This window comes from Anolis sagrei, chromosome 2, assembly GCF_037176765.1.
Source record: "Anolis sagrei isolate rAnoSag1 chromosome 2, rAnoSag1.mat, whole genome shotgun sequence".
Taxonomy (NCBI): domain Eukaryota; kingdom Metazoa; phylum Chordata; class Lepidosauria; order Squamata; family Dactyloidae; genus Anolis; species Anolis sagrei.
Genome location: NC_090022.1, coordinates 178,827,878 through 178,852,040, shown reverse-complemented (window position 1 = coordinate 178,852,040; position 24,163 = coordinate 178,827,878). Strand labels below are relative to the sequence as shown.

The 24,163-nt window shown below is 43.6% G+C and overlaps 1 protein-coding gene across 2 annotated transcripts in view; it reads left to right on the top strand.

The window, feature by feature from the left end:
• The window catches only part of GRIPAP1 (GRIP1 associated protein 1), a 113,472-nt gene that overhangs the window by 60,596 nt on the left and 28,713 nt on the right, over positions 1–24,163 (top strand). For both annotated transcript variants that reach the window (XM_060763132.2, XM_060763131.2), the window contains 3 exons: positions 12,168–12,295; positions 14,713–14,841; positions 15,859–15,952. In XM_060763132.2, the coding sequence (XP_060619115.2) occupies positions 12,168–12,295; positions 14,713–14,841; positions 15,859–15,952 (351 nt within the window). The remainder of the gene's footprint in view (positions 1–12,167; positions 12,296–14,712; positions 14,842–15,858; positions 15,953–24,163) is intronic.

Here is a 24,163-nt window from a genome sequence, read left to right as displayed (position 1 = left end):
CAGTACTTCAGGTTATAAAACGACACATTATAAAACAGACAAACATCTTTATAGAGAAGGCTTGAGAATGAATGTTGCTTCCTCCAGCTGTAACTGTAGATGTGTATGGCTTAGTATCCTAACCAAAGCAGAAGGTGAGAAAGCTTCAGGCATGTTGGACTGACTTTAATAAATCCCTGCTATCCAGCAGCCAGAGGCAAGCTGAAAAGAAATGCCACTGGGATTAGAGAATTCTCAGCCTGGGAGTTGGTTATAAGTGTTAGAAAAGAATTGAGCTCACCGTGCTTTCCTGCTAAAAATCCACTCGGGATTGCCCTAAACTTTCTCCATTTCTGTAGTATTGTTTATTTATTTAAAATATTTATATTCCACCCTTCTCATCCCGAAGGGGACTCAGGGCAGAATATATACGGCAAACATTCAATGCCGGGACACAAATTCTTATATACATACATAAACATTAAACATATTTAACAAAATATTAAAATACACCATTTAAAACCGTCCACAACGTCAAATCTACTTGGCCTGGTAATCTTTCCTATTGCTGCTTTATTGCCCTGTCCCGAAAGCTTGGTCTCACAGCCAAGTTTTTACCATCCTTCTAAAGGACAGGAGAGAGGGGGCTGACCTGATCTCACCAGGAAGGGAGTTCCATAGCCGGGGGCAGTCACCGAGAAGGCCCTGTCTCTTGTCCCCACCGATCGTGGCAGGACGGAAAGCAGGACCTCCCCGGAGGATTTTAATCTCCGTGATGGTTCATAGGGAGAGATGCGTTCAGACAGGACAGGTAGGAAAAGAGAAGTTAATTTCTTGTTGCCATTTTAAAATCAGTCATTGGAAAAGTGAGAATTGGAAGTCCCTGTCAATCTATAGCATCTCCTTCAGAGATCTATCACTGGATACTGATTTCCTTTGGTTCCAATCTATCACTAAAGGACTCCCATGACAGTCCTTTCTGGGATGATAGACATTGGATCCCTACCCCAAATGCAGCATCACATCCAGCAAAAAATGTAATATTGGCTGCTAGCGTTGTCCCTACTTCGCATTATTCTTAAGAATTTGCTCTGCTAGCAAGCTTCCTAAGTTCCTGGCTCAGCAGTGTTGGGATCATGAGAAATATTTTGGGTGGTGACATGAAAAATACACTTTTTACGGCCCCCAGGTACCCCTGGTTGTTAGATGCCAGCTGCTTCGCTGGCATTGTAGTCAGTCAGACACCTGGCCACCTTGGCTGTGTGGTCCAGCGAGAAACACCTTGCAGGAATGTCAGCATTTTTTTTAAAGCTGATTTCTTTTAAAAAGCCATCTGGTTGAGTCCTGTGAGGGTGTGGAGGCTGAAGAAAGAGGATATGGGTATAAAATTAGGATGTGTAAAAAGGGACATGCTAATTTGGTGCTCAGGACTGGTTCCTGTGTGCGGAAGACACGTCAGGCATCAGATCTTTGATGTCATGAAAGGGTGGCAAGTTGTTTGTTATGTAATTTAATATTACTGTATATTTACTGTCAGAGCGTGGAAAGTCTCCTGTGGGATTTTTCTGCCTTATATACAAAAATAATGTATCTAGGTTTCAAGAGAGTGTGATTTGGAGGGTGTGGGATTTGTAGTTTTGTCTCAGAATTTGTAGTTTTGTCTCAGGTTGGAAAAATGTTCTGATAGTGCACTAGGAGAGAATTGGGCTGTATGTGCAAGTTATATCTCTTTTATCTGTACTGTGCCTTTTTTCTACTGAGCTCAAGGCAATGTATGCGCCCCTGTTTCTCCCTGTTTTTGTTCTCAGAAGGTCAGGGAAAGAGGTAGTGATTCCTGTGGAATGGATTCAAATGGCAGGAAAAAAAATTCCATCTAAACATTAGGAAGAATTTCTTGATGGTAAGAGCTGTTTGGCAATGGAATGTGCTGCTTCGGACTATAGTGGAGTCTCATTATCTGGAGGTTTTTTCATTAATTGCTATTTATTAGAGGTTTTTTGAGGGTACATCTGTAGGGTTCAGCATGTCGTATATTTAAAATAGGGATAGCAGTGTAGGGGGTGAAGGGGAGAGAGGTAAGGTTGTGGGGAGGGAGGTAATAGGGAGAAGGGAAGAAAAAGAGAGAGGAATCTATATAAATAAAAATGTAATGTTCTTTTGTGGGATTAACAGAACTCAAAAACCACTGGATGAATCGACTGGTTGCCCTGACACGGTAAATAAATAAATAGTTGAAAGAAAGTCATTGAAGAGTGGATTTTTAGTATCATTCTAGGGAGCCGGCAAATATTGACAGGATGCAGGTGGAGGTAAAATAAGTGAAAATATTCCCGGATCTGTTGGAAGGCAAAATGTTTCCCTTTCAAAGCACCAGACTTCTCTCTAGTTGTCTTTCATTGATGTCTCCTCTGTGGGCAGAGTTCTCTGCCTATTGTGAACAGTGTCAGGTTGGGAAGAGGAGCAGAGAAGCCCTGGCTTGTCATTCTTTGAGACAGAGGAGGGTAAAGTATCAGTCTCTTTGGGGCCTTACATATTCTTTCTCGTAAATGTTGCTGGTTTAACACTAAAAGAGGAGGCTTAACCTTTCGTTGGAGCTGGAAATATTAAAGGTGAAGACAAATGGGGGCAAAGACAATCATTCTATAAAGTGAAGGGAATATTCTGAGGAACATGATGGTGAGGCAGCTTTCTGGCAGCTTCTGAGAGGGGCAGAAACCCAGGGCCTTTCCACACAGACATATAACCCAGAAAATCCCACAATATCTGCTTTGAAGTGGGTTATCTGAGTCCACACTGCCATATATCCTGGTTCAAAGCAGAAAATGTGGCATTTTATTCAGCTGCGTGGAAGGGGCCCCAGACTCACAACCCTTGAGGGACATCTCCCATCACCAGGTTTTTCTTTCAGACTAAACTCTTCATCAGTTCCTTGGCACTTACCTGGCTGAGCAGGCTTTGTGATGTGCATAGTTTCAAATGAGAACTTGCTCTAGAGAAGACTGAGCTAGGATTTTTACAAGACTGTGCAGATCCACAGAGTACAGTGGACTCCTGGGGTCTGCTGGGGTTTGGCTCCAAGTCCCCCATAGATAGCATAAGATATGATCCATGGATGCTCAAGCCCCATTATGTACAATGGCATAGTTAAAATGGTGTCTCTTACATAAAGTGGCAAATTCAATGTTTTAGTTTTTTTCCCAAGTTGTGGATGGTTGAATCTATGGATGCAGAATCCGTGAATACAGAGGGCTGACTGTATTCACTTCTATTTTAGGTTTCTTGTTTCTGTATCCTTAACAAACCTTCAATGTCTACTTTTATCTTTCTGAATCTTATTACTTTCTGTCCCACTTCCACAACTGTATAAATATGCTTCATAACCCGAGGCCTTGATACCACTTGGTACAGCTTCAGAAGAAGTGAGTTTATATCCACAAAAGCTCAGGCTAAAATTAAAACTAGTTAATGTTACGGATGCTACCAGATTCCTGCTCCTTCATTTCCTTTTTTGAAAACAGAGATTTAAAAACAATTAATAACAAAAAAAGTCTCTGAAATAGTTGGCCATTGCTGTTGGTATTCCTGCTTTAGGCCCTCTGTGTGCTGTCAAATCCCATTGTGAAAAGGAGCTCTGTAGTAATTTCATCAAGTGGAAAGCAACTCTTTGGCATTTCATTTTAAAAAATCTTCCCCAACCCAGCAGCTTTCTAAATATATGGGTCTGCAACCCCCACCATCCCCATTCATAATATCAGAATGATCCTAGATCAGCATTTTTCAACCTGGGGGTCAGGACCCATGGGAGATCATGAGGGAGTGTCAGAGTGGTCTCCAAAGACCATCAGAAAACACAGTATTTTATGTTGGTCATGGGAGTTGTGTGTGCCAAGTTTGGTTCAATTCCATCATTGATGGAGTTCAGAATGCTCTGATTGTAGCTGAACTATAAATCCCAGTAACTACAACTCCCAAATGTCAAGGTCTATTTCCCCCAAACTCCACCAGTGTTAAGATTTGGGCAAATTGAGTATTCATACCAAGTTTGGTGCAGATCCATCATTGTTTGAGTCCACAGTGCTCTCTAGATGTAGGCGAACTTCAACTTCAAAACTCAAGGTCAATGCCCACCAAACCCTTCCAGTGCTTTCTGTTGGTCATGGCAGTTCTGTGTGCCCAGTTTGGTTCAATTCCATCACTGGTGAAGTTCAGAATGCCCTTTGATTGTAGGTTAATCCTAGCAACTTCAACTCCCAAATGACAAAATCGATCCCCCCGCCCACCTCACCAGTATTCAAATTTGTGCATATCTTGTATTTGTACCAAATTTGGTCCAGTGAATGAAAATATATCCTGCATATCAGATATTTACATTATGATTCATAACAGTAGCAAAATTACAGTTATGAAGTAGCAACAAAAATAATTTTATTGTTGGGTTCACCACAGCACAAGGAACTGTATTAAGTGGTCATGGCATTTGAAAGGTTGAGAAACACCATCCTAGATTGTCTTGTTTGGTGGCTGTGAAACCTAATAGAGTTTTTATGTTAAGAACGAAAATATTGTGGCTTTCTAGGAGTTGGTTGATTATTCTTCCCATTGGGTTGTTGTAGGTTTTTTTGGGGTATATGGCCATGTTCTAAAGGCATTTTCTCCTGACGTTTCGCCTGCATCTATGGCAAGCATCCTTGCCATAGATGGGCCTGCTTTTCGCTGATGAAATAGGACTGTTGTTGAGTGCTTTCAAATCGTTTCAGACTTAGGTTGACCTGTATCTGGTCCCCAGGCCTTAGTTTGAAGACCCCTGGTCTAGAGGCATTCTCTCCTGACGTTTCGCCTACATCTATGGCAAGCATCCTCAGAGGTAGTGAGGTCTGTTGGAACTGGGAAAAAGGGTTTATATATCTGTGGAATGACCAGGGTGGGACAAAGGACTCTTGTCTTCTGGAGCTAGGTGTGAATGTTTCAACTGATCACCTTGATTAGCATTTGATTGCCTGGCAGTGCCTGGAGCAATCTTTTGTTGAGAGGTAATTAGCTGTCCTTCTTTGTTTCCTCTCTGTTGTTGTGCTGTTCTAATTTTAGAGTTTTTCAATACTGATAATGGGTATTCTTCCCATTATCTCTCAACATTGGCCAAATTTGCTGGGTTTAGCAGGCCACCAACATCTGTAGGTTGTCCACATTTAATTATTAATCCTGGAATGTGTCCAGAGGAGAGTGACTAAAATGATAAAAGGTCTGGAGAACAAGCCCTATGAGGAGCGGCTTAAGGAGCTGGGCATGTTTAGCCTGAAGAAGAGAAGGCTGAGAGGAGATATGATAGCCATGTATAAATATGTGAGAGGAAGCCACAGGGAGGAGGGAGCAAGCTTGTTTTCTGCTTCCCTGGAGACTAGGATGCGGAACAATGGCTTCAAACTACAAGAGAGGAGATTCCATCTGAACATGAGGAAGAACTTCCTGACTGTGAGAGCCGTTCAGCAGTGGAACTCTCTGCCCCGGAGTGTGGTGGAGGCTCCTTCTTTGGAAGCTTTTAAACAGAGGCTGGATGGCCATCTGTCAGGGGTGATTTGAGTGCAATATTCCTGCTTCTTGGCAGGGGGTTGGACTGGATGGCCCATCAGGTCTCTTCCAACTCTTTGATTCTATGATTCTATGATTCTATATGGAAGTGCTCTATTCACTTCCATTATTTACTTATCCTACCTCCCTCCTAGCATGCTAGTAAAACGATGCTCGCTTTCAGAATTCAATATTTTCCATCTCTTTTTGTTTCATGGTGAAATCTATCCATCCTTCAGAAGTTACAATGTGCCCCTTTCCTTGGCTTTGTACCTCTTGGATTTCATGCACTCGAGCTCATGTCCTTGTACCCGAATCGTTTATGTACTCTCTTCCCTCCAATTGTAGACATCTTAAGGAAATGATCTTAAGGAAGAAGAGGAGGAAGGTGCCCTTTCAATGCACAGTGGTTTCGAAGGCAAGAGGGTGGTTAAGAGAGTTTTATTTTTTTTCAAAAGAAGAGATAATCAATCCGCATGAAAGGGTCTGCAGTCTGCATTCAAACAAGGTTCGCATAGCTGAGAATGAGGCTCTTGCCTGCCTGCCATTGCAGCTACTGTTAGAGCAACACACACACACACACACGTTTAAAAGTGAGCCTTGAAGTATGAACTGCTTGGGCCCCAGGAGGGTCTGTCATTTGGCCCCTGGCAAGTTGCAGGCCAGCGATGCCTTTTTATCTTGCGGCTTTGATCTCACAGTTCCTCCAAACGCAAAGGGACTTCTGAATTTCTCCTTTCTTGCTTCCTCCCTCCTGGCAGTCTGCACAAAGAACTCCTTCTCTCTCCACAGGGCTTTTCTTTTCCCAGCGTGGAGTCGAGCTTTAAAAGGCCTTCTCTCCACCTCTTCTTTTTTCTTTCCTTTTCTTCTTAACAAGAGGGCCACTGACACTCTGGCGTGTCTTGTCTCTTGGGAAGCGAAAGAAAAGATCATTTAAGTGAAGGAGTCTCAGGTGGAAGCTGGTGCCCGAGTTAACAGGTAGATCATCTGAACAAGGCACAAGGCATGTGAAGGGTTAGGGAGGTGGCTATCCTTGGCAGCACCAGACTCCCAGCAATGAATGGCTCCTTTTTTTCATCCACCGGGCTAGGCAGCTGCACTTCTCACTCATCAGATTTCTCGCTTCCTACATGCCTAGTAGTCTCTTTCCACTAAGTGTTCTGCCTACTTCACTGCTAGTGTGCTGGACAGGAAATCTAGTAAGTAATGGCATATCAGAGTGTCATGAATGACTTGTCAATAACTTTAAAGCATAGGTTCTTTTTATTGCAATTTCCTTTATTCAGGGAAGGCACACTGGAACAGACTGCCAATGTGGGGGCTTGTCTGATATCCTTGGGGAGTGAGTTCCAGAGTTGGGGGGCCACCACAGAGAAGGCCCTCTCCCTCGTCCCCACCAATCGTGCCTGTGAAGGGGGCGGGAGCGAGAGCAGGGCCTCTCCAGATGATCGAAGAGATTGCGTAGGTTCGTACACAGAAATGCAGTTAAGGCTGGGAATTCAATCCAGGCAATAATAATAATAATAATAATAATAATAATAATAATAATACTTTATTTTTACCCCACTACCATTTTCCCAGGAAATCAGAAGACGCTTACTTCTTGGGAGGAGAGCAATGTCCAGTCTCTATAAAATTATTATTATTATTATTATTATTATTATTATTATTATTAACTTTATTTGTACCCCGCTAGCATCTCCCGAAGGACTCGATGCGGCTTACACAGGCCGAAGCCTCAAAACACAATACAATAGGAAAACATAACACAACAATAGCAAAGCAAATCAAACAATAAGCAAAATAACGACAATGGCAGTACATCAAGGCATTATTAAAACTGGTTCGGCCGGCGCACTGGGGTATAAGGGTTAAAAGTGCTGAAATGGCAGGAGGCACGTAGGATTAAAAGTGCGATGTGCAGCGACGATTAGTTATGCTAAGGTGCTACTAGGACTTGGGGTGGGGATTCCTAGTCTGAGAAGGCACAACGGAACAGCCAAGCTTTTAAATTCCTTCTGAAAACAGCTAGAGTAGGGGCCTGTCGGAGATCTTTTGGAAGGGCGTTCCAAAGTCGGGGGGCCGCCACAGAGAAGGCCCTGTCCGCCTAGTCAAAGCCATGGTATTCCCTGTAGTAACCTACGGATGTGAGAGCTGGACCTTAGGGAAGGCTGAGCGAAGGAAGGTCGATGCTCTTGAGCTGTGGTGTTGGAGGAAAGTGCTGAGAGTGCCTTGGACTGTGAGAAGATCCAGCCAGTCCATCCTCCAGGAAATAAAGCCAGACTGCTCATTGGAGGGAAGGATACTAGAGACAAAGTTGAAGTACTTTGGCCACATCATGAGGAGACAGCAAAGTCTAGAGAAGACAGTTATGCTGGGGAAAGTGGAAGGTAAAAGGAAGAGGGGCCGACCAAGGGCAAGATGGATGGATGGCATCCTTGATGTGACTGGACTGACCTTGAAGGAGCTGGGGGTGGTGACGGCCGACAGGGAGCTCTGGCGTGGGCTGGTCCATGAGGTCACGAAGAGTCGGAGACGACTGAACGAATGAACAACAACACAATTTCCCCAAGGGACTCGGTGCGGCTTACAGGAGGCCGAGCCCACAATACAACAATACAAGCAATAACAATAACAATACATGCATTTAAAATAAATCACATAGACAATAACATAAGCATTGACAATAATACAAAACACTTTAAAATCTATGGCTGGGCCAAATGTAATTAAAATTAAAATGATGCTGGTCATGGACGAGATAAGGAAGTGGGTGTGGTAAAGACATACTAACAGACCTAAATCGATATAAAGTGCTTTAGAGGACAAAGTGCTGAGGATTCATTATTCTGGGAAGGCACACTGGAACAACTCCTCCTGAAGACTGCCAGAGTTGGGGCATGCCTGATGTCGTTAGGAAGTGAGTTCCAGAGTCAAGGGGCCACCACCGAAAAGGCCCTCTCCCTTGCCCCACCAATCACGCTTGCGATACAGGTGGGAGCACAAGCAGGGCCTCTCCAGATGATCGAAGAGATCGTGTGGGTTCGTACACAGAAATGCAGTCACGTAGGTAGGCAGGTCCCAAACCGTTCAGGGCTTTGTAGGTAAGAACCTACACCTTGAATTGGGTCCAGAAAATAAATGGCAGCCAGTGGAGCTCCTTGAACAGGAGGGTTGACCTCTCCCTGTAAGGAGCACCAGTTAGCAACCTGGCCACCGCCCATTGGACCATATGGAATTTCCAAGCTGTTTTCAAGGGCAGCCCCACGTAGAGTGCGTTACGGTAGTCCAATCTACAGGTGACTAAGGCAACTGTCCTTAAGCTGTCTATTAGGGGACTGGCATGTAGCTAAACAGCCTGAGCCTGTGCAATAATCATATTGAGCTTGCTTCTTGAATGAGCTCCTGACTGCTATCAGCCCCAACATAGGTTTTGCTAATTGGACTTCTTTTTAACCAGCAATGAAGTGTCCCAATCTGATCACAATTTGAGGGATCAAGAAGAGAATGGGGGGGGGGAGTCCCCCAAACTTCCCCAGACTCCACCTTCTCATCATGAGTTCACCATTTGCCTTCTTCGTAGGCTTAATCCTGGTTAAAATTAGCCAGGATTTGCTTTTAGCTATGATTAAGGCCACTAGGGGGAGTATGTTGCGCATGTGCTGGAGAAGCCAAAACTTTGGGGAAGGGTGGGATCCTGCAGTCTGGCTGATAGATCGAGAGCGTTTACCTCTGCTCAGGACTCTTGCGCATTCCTGATTATGTAAACAAGATCTTTGTTGCCTCGTTCCTGTAGGCCTCCTGAGATTCCCACATTTTGCAGCGCGAGCTTGGTGCTCCAGAGGAAAAGAGTTCGTTGATGGGGGGTGATGTGAGTACAGGGATCGATTTAGGACAGGTTTTGGACACAGGAGGGATCGGAAATTCTGCTAAGAACAAGCAGGCTCTCTGCCACTGCCACCATTTCCCCACCTCCAACAGAGAAGTAGAATCTGCAGGCAATGAGAACCCCCCAAGGAACCATTCTCATTTTTTGTATCCAGCTAGTTTCAGTACTAGGGAAAGAAATAATAACAGCAGTCCTAATCAATGTTTAATTTGAGCTAGACCTTTTTGGGGCTATAATCAAAGCAGACCTGTTGAAAAGCACATATTCGCCTGTGAGTTCCTGTATCATTCATTACCTGAAATTGGTTTTATTTAATATATGCAGTCTAGTTGGTAAAGACACTGAACATATAAGGAGAGCTTACTTTTTGCTGGTGAAGAGCTATGTAAGCATTCATTTGCTTAAACCGCAATGAGTCGCCGTATAGGCTGAGATATTAGCGGTATACAAGTGTACCAAATAAATTAAATAAATAAATAAATAAATAATTTCAGGTGCGCACATGAGACTGCTTGTGAGCTCCATTCTCAAATATTTCTGTACCCCTCCCCTCAAGTTTCCCAGACCTTCATCCATAGATCAACCCAGGTCTATATCAGGAAAAGAGATTTAAAGATGGGCTCAAAGCCAACCTTAAAAACTCTGGCATAGACACTAAGAACTGGGAAGCCCTGGCCCTTGAGCGCTCCAGCTGGAGGCCAGCTGTGACCAGCAGTGCTGCAGAATTCGAAGAGGCACGAATGGAGGGTGAAAGAGAGAAACGTGCCAAGAGGAAGGCGTGTCAAGCCAACCCCGACCGAGACCACCCTCCACCTGGAAACCAATGCCCTCACTGCGGAAGAAGATGCAGATCAAGAATAGGGCTCCACAGTCACCTACGGACCCACAAAAATACTGATCATGGAAGACTATCCTACTCGGCCAACGAGGGATTGCCTAAGAAGAAGAAGAAGAAGATATCAGAAAGCTATTGGCAGAACTTTGCATTCAAAGAGAATCAACTAGCCTATAGTAGTAATAGTAGTAGTAGCAATAGTAGTAATAATAATAGGGCCACGGTAGCACAGCAGGTTAAAACACTAGCTGCAGGAAACTTGCTGACCGGAAGGTCGGCAGTTCAAAGTCACGAGTCAGGGTGAGCTCCTGACTGTTGGCCAGGCATGTAGCCGGGGGCGGGGGGGGGGGGGGGGCTTGAGGGGCTTCAGCCCCCCCCCCCCCCGAAATTCTCATGGTGGTTCGCAAAAAGGCCTTACTGGTGCATTATTTAAACTGTTATGTTTATTCATATCATGATCTCATCACCATACTCAATATATCCCATATGCATGGGGTTTTTGGGGTAACGATACAAAAGGTTTGCTAGGGTAGACCCTCTTTCTCTCAGGCTCAGCCCCCCCCTGAAACTCAGCCCCCCCGAAACCCCCTTGAAAAAAACTCACACACACACACACACCCCCCCCCCCCCCGAATCGAAATCCTGGCTACGGGCCTGCTGTTGGCCCTAGCTTCTGCCTATCTAGCAGTACCTAGAGCAATAGGTACTGCCTCCAAGGGAAGGTAAAAGGGTGCCACAGGCAGATACGCAAACATGCTAGCAAGACAATCAGAGATGTCCATGGACAACAGGCATCTCGGCATGGAAGAATGGAACAAGAGCATCTCCCCATCGCCTCCAGACACCAGAGATGGAAAAAGAGGAAGGCCCTTAATAATAATAATAATAATAATAATAATAATAATAATAATAATAATAATAATCTTTATTTATACCCCGCCACCATCTCCCCAACGGGGACTCGGGGCGGCTTACATGAGGCCAAGTCCAAACAACAAATTACAATAAAATAAGATACCTTTCTCTGTGTTGTATGTCATTGTTCACTCTGTGTAAAAAGCATTGAATGTTTGCCTCATGTGTATTGTAATCCGCTCTGAGTCCCTCCAGGGAGATAAAGCAGAATAGATATAAAGTGTATTAATATTATTATTATTATTATTATTATTATTAATAATAATAATAATAATAATACAGTTTATTTATTACCTGCCTCTCCTGATGGCTCAAGGTGAGGTACAACAAATTAAAAATAAATGAAAATAAAAATACATTAAATTACTAAATTACATAGATACACACACACGAAAAAATATGTTTGTGGCCGGGATTTACATGGGGAACTATCTCCATGCACTCTTGCTTAAACTACACATATACAGGTGACAGAAACTACCATAGGCATCCTGGGAATTGCTGGGCCGGATGTTTAGTGAGATGGTACATTTTCTGAATGGATTTGAACCTTGTTCAAGACCATCCTTGCTATTAAATACCGTGAAGCAGTTGATACAAACAGTAAATGTTGCATGTAATGGGGGACAGCAAATCATTCAGTTGTTTAAGTTGCATTTTTACTGTCAAAGATGGAGAGTGGCACCTATGGCGTTTTCCTTGTGGATTTGGATGTTGACGACGACGACGGTTTTAAACAATGTATTTTAATATTGAGAAATGTTTTTAATGTTTATATATGCATATAAAGAATTCTTGTCCCAGCATTGAATGTTTGCCGCATATATGCTGTGCTCCACCCTGAGTCCCCTTCGGGGTGAGAAGGGCAGAATATAAATGTTTTAAATAAATCAATAAATACATTGTAGGCTCCTTTTGCTGCTAAAACATCGGGAGTCCGTAATTGAGCCTGCTTGATTTTCTAACACTGCCACTTCTTTCCAGGGATAGAGGATCTCGTCCTGGCAGATATCAGCTCTCCAAGCCGGGCACAGACTGGGGACAGCAGCAGCATCTCATCCTTCAGCTATCGTGAAATCATGAAAGAGGGATCCGGGCCTGGTAGTAACAAGGTGAGGAAAGTTGATGTGAGGTTTGACAGTGTGCAATTTATCACTACACTTTGTTTATACCTGCAGATTTTTTTTCCAAAACCCAGCGTGGGTTTACAGGTTCTTCTGGTGTGTTTTATTTGTTTGTTCTGGATGGAAGGAGGGAATCTGAGGAATGGTTAAACTGGTTCTGGTGGATTCTGGAAACTGGACTCCAAGGCATGGAGTTGGTTCACACCTGTCTGCATCAGCTGTTCAGAGTCCTTGACGTGGCATGTTTTGTTTATGGTATTTGTAAGCTGCTTTTTGCCAGATAACAGTACTTGCAATAACTTCAGATGGTCAGTATATGTGTGTAAGTGTATCCAAATCTTCTGTTAAAATATATTAGTTTGTTAAAATGGCTTAGTAAATGCAGATATAGCCACCCAGTTCAAAACTTATAGCTCATCACTCTATAATACTTTTCATGGATTTACAAGAGCTATTATGGTGGCACAGTGGGTAAAAGCGCTGAGCTGCTGAGCTTGTTGACCGAAAGGTCGCAGGTTCGATTCCGGGGAGCGGTGTGAGCTTCCACTATCAGCCCTAGCTTCTGCCAATCTAGCAGTTCGAAAACATGCAAATGTGAGTAGATCAGAAGGTACCGTTCTGGCGGGAAGGTAATGCCGCTCCATGCAGTCATGCTGGCTACATCACCTTGGAGGTGTCTCTGGACAACGCCGGCTCTTCTGCTTAGAAGTGGAGATGAGGGCCACACCCCAGAGTCAGACATGACTGGACTTCATGTCAGGGGACAACCTTTACCTTTTACTTTTATTACAGTGCTGCAGCCAGGGGGCTCAAAGTACGAAGCGATTGGGTTGTTGTAGGTTTTTTCGGGCTATATGGCCATGGTCTAGAGGCATTCTCTCCTGACGTTTCGCCTATATCTATGGCAAGCATCCTCAGAGGTTGTGAGGTCTGTTGGAACTAGGAAAAAGGGTTTATATATCTGTGGAATGACCAGGGTGGGACAAAGGACTCTTGTCTGCTGGAGCTAGGTGTGAATGTTTCAACTGACCACCTTGATTAGCATATAATGGCCTGACAGTGCCTGGAGCAAACTTTTGTTGAGAGGTGATTAGATGTCCTTGTTTGTTTCCTCTCTGTTGTTGTGCTGTTGTAATTTTAGAGTTTTTTTAAATACTGGTAGCCAGATATACTCAACTCACTACCTTAAATTAGTTTTATTAGGTATCAGGCTCTAGTTTTGTTGTGTAGGTTTTTTTTTGGTAGTTTATATTATCACATTTCTCAAATGAAATGTTGACATTTGAAATGAAAGTAGCTTTAAGGACACCTGCCCCTTGTGAGCCCACCCATTGGCACTAAATTTATCTTTGTTGGCAGACCTTCCCATCGAGGAAATGAGACTGTCCACTGCATACGGCTGTCCTGATATTATGGCTTGATCTCTCCTTGTAAAGCTACACTGTATATCCCCACTCTTTCCATACACAAACACATTTTTCTGAGCTTTAATATCTCTGTAAAGAAGCATCTGTTTTCAGACGATGTAGGTGCTTTGATAACAGAGATAACCGTGGGTGGCTTGCTTTGGGAGCTTATAGCTATGATTTCTAAACATCTTATTGTTTGGAAGTTCACTCAACAATGTGAAAGGTGAGGTGAAAGTTTAAAAAAAATTGGAGGAGAAGTTAAGATATTTATTTATTTATCATGTCAGGAGCAAATCAAACAGTTGTATTGCATTTTTAAACAAACAAACAAACAAACAGACAGACAAAACACAAAGTTTGCAAGCTTGGTAGTTGATTAAATGTCCTTTGACCAATATCTGGCCACTTGGAGTGCCTCTGGTGTTGCTGCAAGAAGGTCCTCCATTGTGCATGTGGCAGGGCTCAGGTTGCATTGCAGCAGGTGGTCTGTGGTTTGCTCTTCTCCATACTCACATGTCGTGGATTCCACTTTGTGGCCCCATTTCTTAAGGTTGGTTCTGCATATCGTGGTGCCTGTGCGCAGTCTGTTCAGCGCCTTCCAAGTCGCCGAGTTTTCTGCGTGCCCTTGAGGGAGTCTCTCATTTGGTATCATTGAGGTTCTGGGTTTGAGCCTGCCACTTTTGGAATCTCGCTTGCTGAGGTGTTCCAGCGAGTGTGTCTGTAGATCTTAGAAAACTATTTCTTGATTTGAGTTGTTGACATGCTGGCTGGTACCCAAACAGGGGGTGGGCTGGAGATGTCACTGCCATGGTCCTTTCACTATTGGCTGTTAGTGTCCATCACATAGTGTCCTTTCACCTATGTGATGGACACTATTGGCTTGGTCCTCCAAATACTGATGGAGGCAGGAGTATAGATTATAATCACCACCAATTCTGCCAAGCCACGTATTATCCTGCTTGCCTGTCTCCATATCCCCCTGTTTTTCTTTCCCAGTCAACCACAGGTAGTCCGCAGTCCCAGTCGCAACCCCCACGGCCAGCTGACCTCTCAGATGAAGAGATCTCCGAGCTATTCCAACGCCTGGCTGAAGTTCAGCAGGAGAAGTGGCTACTGGAAGAGAAGGTATCAAGATTCCTAGTTTGGGAAGGGCTGGTGAAGGTTTATTGAGGAAAAATCCTTCTGGGTGTTTGTTTTTTTCATGTAATTTTGATGATGTTGCTGTTGTTTTTTGGTTTTATTTTTGTTGTAATATGTTGTCCGGGCTTGGCCCTGTGTAAGCCGCTCCGAGTCCCCATTGGGGAGATGGTGGCAGGGTATAAATAAAGTTTATTATAGTTGTTCTTGTTGTTGTTGTTGTTGTTGTTGTTGTTGTTGTTGTTGTTATGTTGGCCCTCCTGTAATAGCCCACTTAGATGTCCATGCATTAGTGGCCCAGTCCAGTGAGTGGAGTCCAGTCATCAGAAGAGTCAACCACTGCTATTGGGAATATTGCTGCCACTTGACCTCATTGGGTGCAGATAAGCCCATGAAAGTCAGCTCCAGGTGAAACTTGCATATAAAGTCCATTCCATAATATAGTGGATATGTCTAGAAGCCAAGCCTATAAGATTCAGCTTGAAAATAAGGTGCTTATTTTATAAGCTTATATAAGCTTATAAGATGCACCTTGAAAATAAGGCTCATAATGAGAGAACAGAAATTGAGACCTAAAATGATGCCTTCTGGGCAGAGCCAGCCCAGAACATTTGTCCTTAGGCTGAGAACAAGATGGCATCTTCCTCCCTCCTTATTTCACATGCAGAAGTTATCTGGATGGCATGTTGAAACTTATTTTAACCCTGCAGATAGTATAGCAGTCCTCCATTGCACTTTAATTCCAATTCAAAGAGACCAAGAGAGATAGTGGTTACACTGGGGATTAGGCAAAGCATGCCCAGCATCTGCCTCCCGAGCAGTTGCTTCATTCTACCTAATGTTAGGGCTGACTGGAGTTGGGGATCAAGAGTCTAAATATACCTGGCTTGTGTCAGGTTATAGGAGACACTAATATGTGTGTTAGATCCCAAGGTTTGGGGTATAGCATTGGGCTCTGGGCAAGATGGAGTGAAGATGAGGAATAATATTTTCTTTCCTTGGTAGGTGAAGCACCTGGAAGTTAGCAGTGCCTCCATGGCTGAGGACCTGTGCCGGAAGAGTGCCATCATTGAGACCTATGTGATGGACAGCCGCATTGGTGAGCAGTGTGACATTCACAAGTTTGGCCAAGCCAGCCTTTGGTGTTGTAACCTTGTACCAGGGAAATGGGAAAAGAAGGCCCAAAACAAAATCAGCTCTGGGTTACTGTGAGTTTTCCAGGATGTATGGTCATGTTCCAGAAGCATTCTCTCCTGACATTTTGCCCACATCTATGGCAGGCATCCTCAGAGGTTATGGGGTCTTTGGAAACTAGGCAAGTGAAGTTTATATATCTGTGGAATGTCCAGGGTGGGAGAAAGAACTCTTGTCTGTTTGAGGCAAGTGTGAATGTTGCAATTGACCACTTTGATTTGTCTTGCTTATTTTATTTCAGCCTAATTAGGCCACAGAAAGGTACCTCAAAATCTTCTTCCCGAACTCATAGGGCAGTGGGTTAATTTTTTCCCCAAGTGGTGTATTAGATACCCTGTGAATACCTTTCTGTTTATTCAGGGCTTTTTGTGTTAACTGTGATGCAGAAGGTCTTTTCATTGGGGTATGTTGCATATTAATGGCCTTTTAACAGTATTTTGAATTCATGTTTTCAGTGTCTATTTTAACATTTTGTATCATCCATTATTTTAATTGTATTTCACTTTAATCATATTGCTGTCTGCCTAGAGTCTCATATTGGGAAAAAGGTGGGATATTCATTGGATGGATGGGATGGGGTTAGTGGTTCTAAACATTTAATTCTCCAGATGTTTTAGACTTCAGATTACAAAATAGTCATATGTCTGAAAATACGGTGATTCTGTATTTTTAAAAATGTCTGAAAATACAGTAATTCAGGTTTTTTTTTTTTTAAAAAAAGAAAGCAAATACTACAATTGCATAGAACTGTTAGCAAGTGTACCACTAACACTGGTTGAAACCCGTGGACAAGAAATGCATATAGGAAGAGCATCTTCTGAACTCTAAACTCTTCCTGTAGCATATTGCCTATCCGTTCCTTCAAGCACAGCGTCATCCCCTTGTACATGAGTGGGAAGAGAGAACGGTAAAGATGTGACTCCCCTGAATGCAAGTCAGAAGTTCTTTCATATGCCATAGGAGACATGGCTCTTTATTTCATTACCCCATGGCGTTTGTGTAACTTGTAAAGTTTTACAGCCATATGTGTGAGACCAATCACAGCTCCACTGGCTGCCGGTCCATCTCCGAGCCCAATTCGAAGTGCTTGTTTTGACCTATAAAGATCTATACGGTTCTGGCCCAGCTTGCTAGTCTGAACGCGTCCACCCCTACGTCCCACATCGTAATCTAAGATCATCCGGGGAGGCCCTGCCATAGGTGGGGGCCTTCTTGGCTGTGGCCCCCACCTATGGCACACACTCCCAAATGAGGTAAGATCCTCTCCCTCCCTCCTGGCTTTTAGAAAAAAAATTAAAATCATGGTTCTGGGACCATGGACAGTAGATGTATGGCCTTTGGACAGTAGATGTATGTAGCATTTTAGAGGGACATTGACTGGAACGGCGATTTGACTGACAAGGCTGTTTTATTGTTTTAATGCTTGTTGATGTATTGTTTAATTATGATTTATGTTTAATTGTGATTTTACTATTGTAATTGGGTTGTTGTAGGTTTTTTCGGGCTATATGGCCATGGTCTAGAGGCATTCTCTCCTGACGTTTCGCCTGCATCTATGGGTAGCATCCTCAGAGGTTGTGAGGTCTGTTGGAACTAGGAAAAAGGGTTTATACATCTGTTGAATGACCAGGGTGGGACAAAGGACTCTTGTCTGTTGGAGCTAGGTGTGAATGTTTCAACTGACCACCTTGATTAGCATATAATGGCCTGACCATGACTAGAGCAAACTTTTGTTGAGAGGTGATTAGATGTCCTTGTTTGTTTCCTCTCTGTTGTTGTGCTGTTGTAATTTTAGAGTTTTTTAATACTGGTAGCCGGATTTTGTTCATTTTCATGGTTTCCTCCTTTCTGTTGGAATTGTCCACATGCTTGTGTATTTCAATGGCTCCCCCACCTCCTCCAAGATGAATTGAACCACCTCAACTGAGCTCTAGAGGCCAATGGATACTCCACCTCAGACATCAGAAGAGTTACAAGGCCAAGAACAAGCCACGAGAATAAAGACGAAGATCCACCCAGAGGAAAAGTGTTCTTGCCATACACCAAGGGAACCATTGACCGCATAGGGAAGCTGATGCGGAAACACAACATATAAACTATCTACAGACCCACCAAGAAAATCCAACAAATGCTACGTTCAGCAAAGGACAAGAGGGATCCTCTCACTTCTGCAGGATTCTACCGTGTACCATGCAGCTGTGGACAAGTCTACACAGGGACCACCAAACGCAGCATTGCCCAAACACGAATCAAGGATCATGAAAGGCACTGCAGACTACTTCAACCAGAGAAGTCAGCCATAGCAGAGCCCCTGATGAACCAACCTGGACACAGCATTTTATTTGAGAACACAGAAATGCTGGACCACTTTCACAACCACCATGTCAGACTACACAGAGAAGCCATTGAAATCCACAAGCATGTGGACAATTTCAACAGAAAGGAGGAAACCATGAAAATGAACAAAATCTGGCAACCAGTATTAAAAAAAACTCTAAAATTAGAACAGCACAACAACAGAGAGGCAACAAACAAGGACATCTAATCACCTCTCAACAAAACATTGCTCCAGGCACTGCCAGGCCATTATATGCTAATCAAGGTGATCAGTTGAAACATTCACACCTAGCTCTAGCAGACAAGAGTCCTTTGTCCCACCCTGGTCATTCCACAGATATATAAACCCTTTTTCCTAGTTCCAACAGACCTCACTACCTCTGAGGATGCTTGCCATAGATGCAGGCGAAACGTCAGGAGAGAATGCCTCTAGACCATGGCCATATAGCCCGAAAAAACCTACAACAACTCAGTGATTCCGGCCATGAAAGCCTTCGACAATACTATTGTAATTGTTTGTATTGGCATCGTATCGGTGCCCAATATAAGGCATTGAATCTTGCCTTTATTTATGTGTAAACCACTTTGAATCCCCCCAGGGGTGAGAAAGGCGGTATATAAATACAATCAATCAATCAATCAATAAGCAAGCTTTCCCCACCGACCTGCCACATGAAAATTGATTGAGTGGGAACCACCTGCCCCCTTGAATCTGACCCCCATTTTTTTTTTTTTACAAATCTTCATTTCTACACAAACCTTGAGAGACTAGGAAAAGGGTGGGAATCAAATCATAGGAAATTAAATTATGCAAAAATTGTGCCATTGAATTAAATTTCAGAAGTCAAGGACATCTGAGAGAGGGGGTGATGATGTTGCATATTTTTTTTCATAATCTCCCTGCCCATACTTTCTGACATATTGACTCCTGATTGGCATGGAGTGGCATTGCGCTGCCAACAAGAACAGCCACCCCTTTGCGTGCAGTCTCTTGAATATTTCAGGTGGTGTCAAAAGTGTCATTTTTGAGCCACAAGAAAGGCTTGTGCATTGTAAAGTCGAAACAAAAACAGCAGTGGAGCTGGTTCCAGTTATTTAAGAGGGGTGAGAGGAGGATGTGGAAGAGTTGTGGCAGTGCCTCCTTCCCCAGGACACAACCTCCCAGCTCCTGCCTCCGCATTGCTTCCGTGACAGGCCTGGCCTGCGGACGGGACCTTTTTGTGTCATCAGTAAAGCTAGGGGTGGTGGGAGGGAATGACGGGGCCTTCTCCTGCAGTAGCTGACGTGAAAACCTCCACAGGGACCTGCTGTCAAAACCTGTTAGCACCATCTCCCATCGAAGGACTCAGACCGAAACCAGTGAAAGGGGCTGTTCCCACTCAAGCTCACTGCAGTACAGAGGGAAGCACATGCTTGTGTTTATGATGCAGACCTACTCCCCTTGGCTGCTTTCTTTTATTCCTTCGCCCTTCCAGCTCACCATAGCTTTGCTAATCTGGCTCTGGTTGGGTATCAAAAATCCATTGTGATATCATGAAGAATTTTTTTTGTGATGCAGAGAGACTCCAAGAGCCATCTTTCCTTCCATTCCTCTCTCTCTCTCTCTCTCTATTTATTTATTTAAAACATTTATATTCCACCCTCCTGACTCCGAAGGGGACTCAGGGCGGAGCACGGCATATACACGGCAAACATTCAATGCCGGGACACAAATTCTTATATACATACGTGAACATTAAAAACATTTCTCAAAATATTAAAATATACAATTTAAAACTGTCCTAGTCATCCACGTCAAATCTAATTGGCCTGGTCATCTTTTCTATTGCTGCTTTATTGCAGCGTACCTGTCCGAACGCATCTCCTTCTACGTCCCGCCTCGAAGTTTAAGATCCTCTGGGGAGGCCCTGCTCTCGGCCCTGCCTTTATCACAAGTGAGGTTGGTGGGGACGAGAAGCAGGGCCTTCTCAGTGGTGGCCCCTCACCTGTGGAATTCGCTCAGCGAGGAAATTAGGTCATCGCCATCCCTCCTCTCATTCAGAAGGAAACTAAAAACATGGATATGGGACCAGGCCTTTGGGTAATCTGGCAGACAGATAAAGGACAATGACGACAAGAGTTGGATAGGATTATGACAATGCAGAATGAATTTACAGAATGAATGACTTTGAACTTGGCGAACGTTGGTCATTAGATCGGTTTTTATTAACTGTTATTGTATAATTGGATTGTTTTAACTGTTTAAAGTTGCTGCTATGTATTTTATTTTATATCGTTATGTGTATTGCTGGCATCGAATGGTGCCTTTTTGTAAGCCACCCTGAGTCCCCCTTCAGGGGTTGAGAAGAGTGGGGTAGAAGTGCTCAAAATAAATAAATAAATAAATAAATTGCCCTGTCCCGAGAGCTTGGTCCCACAGCCAAGTTTTTCCCATCCTTCTAAAGGACAGGAGAGAGGGGGCCAACCTGATCTCACCAGGAAGGGAGTTCCATAGCTGGGGAGCAATCACCGAGAAGGCCCTGTCTCTCGTCCCCACCAATCGTGCCTGTGACAATAGTGGGATGGAAAGCAGGACCTCCCCGGAGGATCTTAATCTCTGCAATGGTTCATAGGGAGAGATGCGTTTGGACAGGTAGTTTGGGCTGGGGCCGTTTAGGGCCGTTTAGGGCACAACTCTGAATTGTGCCTGGTAGCAAACTGGCAGCCAGTGGAGCTGGCATAACATGGGTATTGTATGCTCCCTGTATGCCGCCCCAGTTATTAACCTGGCTGCCTCTCGTTGGACTATTTGAAGCTTCTGAGCAGTCTTCAAAGGCAACCCCACGTAGAGTGCGTTGCAGTAGTCTATCCTAGATGTAACGAGAGCGTGGACCACCGTGGCCAAGTCTGACTTCCCAAGGTACGGGCGCAGTTGTCGCACAAGTTTTAATTGTGCGAAAGCTCCCCTGACCACCGCTGCAACCTGGGATTCCAGGCTTAGGGATGAGTCCAGGAGGACCCCCAAGCTTCTTTTTAGCCATTCTCTTCTCTAGCTATCACCCATGCTTTCCTGAAATTGCAAAAGCCTTCTCGAAAACCTCCCCCAAGGTGAAAAAGTCTTATGATAGGTAGCTCTGTTGCTCTAAAAAAATGAGAAGGCTTTTCTATTGTGTGGAATATGGTTCTCTGAATTTCATCCCCTGCTGTTATTTTTAAAGCTTATAACCATTATACAGTAGGGAAGCTTGAAAGAGGAATAGCTTTTGCTGAAGGTTTTGAGAGCAGAGGCAATCTGGGAAGTGATTTCTATGAGCTGGGGGCTTCACTAGAGAGTCTTATCCCAGATCATAAGTCGTAGTCCAGCAAGTAGGTCTTGAAGGCACATGATGAAGGTAAACATGTCGGGGGATGCTCAGTCATGTGAGTCAGAGGCTCTTTGGGGATCTTTGATAATAACCCTTGAGATATATATGGGTAAAAGAAAAGCAGGATATAAATGACTTAAAGTCATATCAATTTAAAATCTATATAAAGAAAAATGTAATGTTCGTTTGTGGGATTAACATATCTCAAAAACTACTGGACAAATTGACACCAAATTTGGACACAAGACACCTCTCAGGCCAATGAGTGACCATCACTCATAAAAATACCGAAAAACACAGTGGAAGAGACTTAAAAAGCCAAAAAAATTAAAATACATTACAATGCATGCGCAAAACCACACATATATATACGCAAACACACATATATACACATATACACAAATATATATACACACAAAGCACATATACACAGACTGGGCCACAGCAATGCGCGGCAGGGGATGGCTAATCTATACATATTGGACTACTCGCTTACATCTTTTTAAGTTCATCTCTCTTACTCAGTCCTGTCTTCATTTGAATGAGAGGACTTAACCTAGTGTGGGTTTGAAAGTGAGTTCAGTATTACGGTTCAAGAGGAACGTGATTCATCACACATTAAGATCATACAGGAAAACATGTCCATCATGTTTCTTTGCATGATGGTTTTGTCTTAAATAAGTGGCTTCTCCTCAGTGCTATACAGAACTAGCAGAGTGTGGGGATTTTAACTTGTTCAATGCTTGGCAGCCAGATTAATAACTGGGGCTAGTTACAGGGAGCGCTCAACTCCCATGTTTAAGGAGCTCCACTGGCTGCCATTTATTTTCCAGTCCCAATTCAAGGTATAAAGCCCTAAACGGTTTGGGACCTGCCTACCTTCGTGACCGCATCTCTCTCCATGTATCAACCCGGGCCTTTCGATCTTCGGGGGAGGTCCTCCTGTCACCTTTACCAATCTCACAAGCCCGTTTTGTGGTTACAAGGGAGAGAGCCTTCTCCTCGGTGGCTCCCCAACTTTGGAACTCTTTACCTGGAGAGATCAGGAAAGCCCCTTCACTAGAAACATTAAAAAAGAACCTTAAAACCTGGCTCTTCTGCTGCTCCTTTGGCGAGTAGGTGCACAACACGATTCTATGCTCCCCTCAATGCTTCTGTCACAGGAGTACACGCCCCCAAATGGGAAGTTTCATTTCACAACCCTGTGTATCTTTATGAGCTCCCTGCAAATAACTTGCTCCTGCTTTTATCTCATTAGAATTTTAACATTTTATCCTGTACATGTGGCCCGCCCATTGTTTACTGCGACTGTGTTTTTTGTTTATTGTAATGTTACTTTTTTCATGTAATTTTGATGATGTTGCTTGTTGTTTATGTTTTGGTTTTATTTTGATGTAATATGTTGTTCAGGCTTGGCCTCGTGTAAGCCACTCCAAGTCCCCATCGGGGAGATGGTGGCGGGGTATAAATAAAGCTTATTATTATTATTATTATTATTATTATTATTATTATTATTATTATTAGGCAGGCCCCTACACTGTCCTCCTTACGTAAGGACCTGAAAACCGGGATGTTCAATCAAGCATTTTAGAATGACTAGTTCCTAGTTATAAATGCCCAGTCCCTACCCCCCCCCCCCCCCCACCTCCCAGATAGTGCTCTGTTCTCTGCACTTCTTCCAATCCCCTGGTCCTAGACAACACTGTTTTCCTCTAATCCACACCCAGTCCTTTTTATAGCCTGATCATGTCCATCTTAGTATTTCTGGCTATTGGTTTTTTGTTGTGTATTGTCTGATTGAGTTTTAAGGCTGCTGTTTTGATATGTTTTATTTGATTGTTATGTTTTGCTATGTTTTATTTTAATTATTTTAATTGTATTTTGTTTTTAATGGATTGTTTTGCTTTTATGTTTTTGCCTTAAGGACTGTGGACATTTTGTCCCATGTGTAAACCGCCCCGAGTTCCTTCAGGGAGATGAAAGCAGAGTGTAATAATAAATTTGTTGTTACTATTTGAAACACAGAAAGATTAGTACACAGCAAACAAGGTCACTCTGCTGGCTGTTGTATTGGATCACACGTCAGACGTTTCCCAGGTGTCCAGGACTGTGTGATGTATCGGCGAATGTTGTGTTTTGAGGCCTTGGCCTTTGTAAGCCGCATTGAGTCCTTCGGGAGATGCTAGCGGGGTACAAATAAAGCTAATAATAATAATAATAATAATAATAATGCGTGCAGATCCCAGTAGGGTGACCTTTTGCAGCTGACAGATGGTAATTTTGTCAGTGCCAATTGTATTTAAGTTTAGGCCAAGGTCTTTAGGCACTGCACCCAGTGTGCCGATCACCACTTGCTGTTGTTATTATTATTGCACTTAGTTGCCTTTTGATTGGGGCCATTTTCTTTTCCCTTGTGGTAGTGTGGTGGGAGGGCG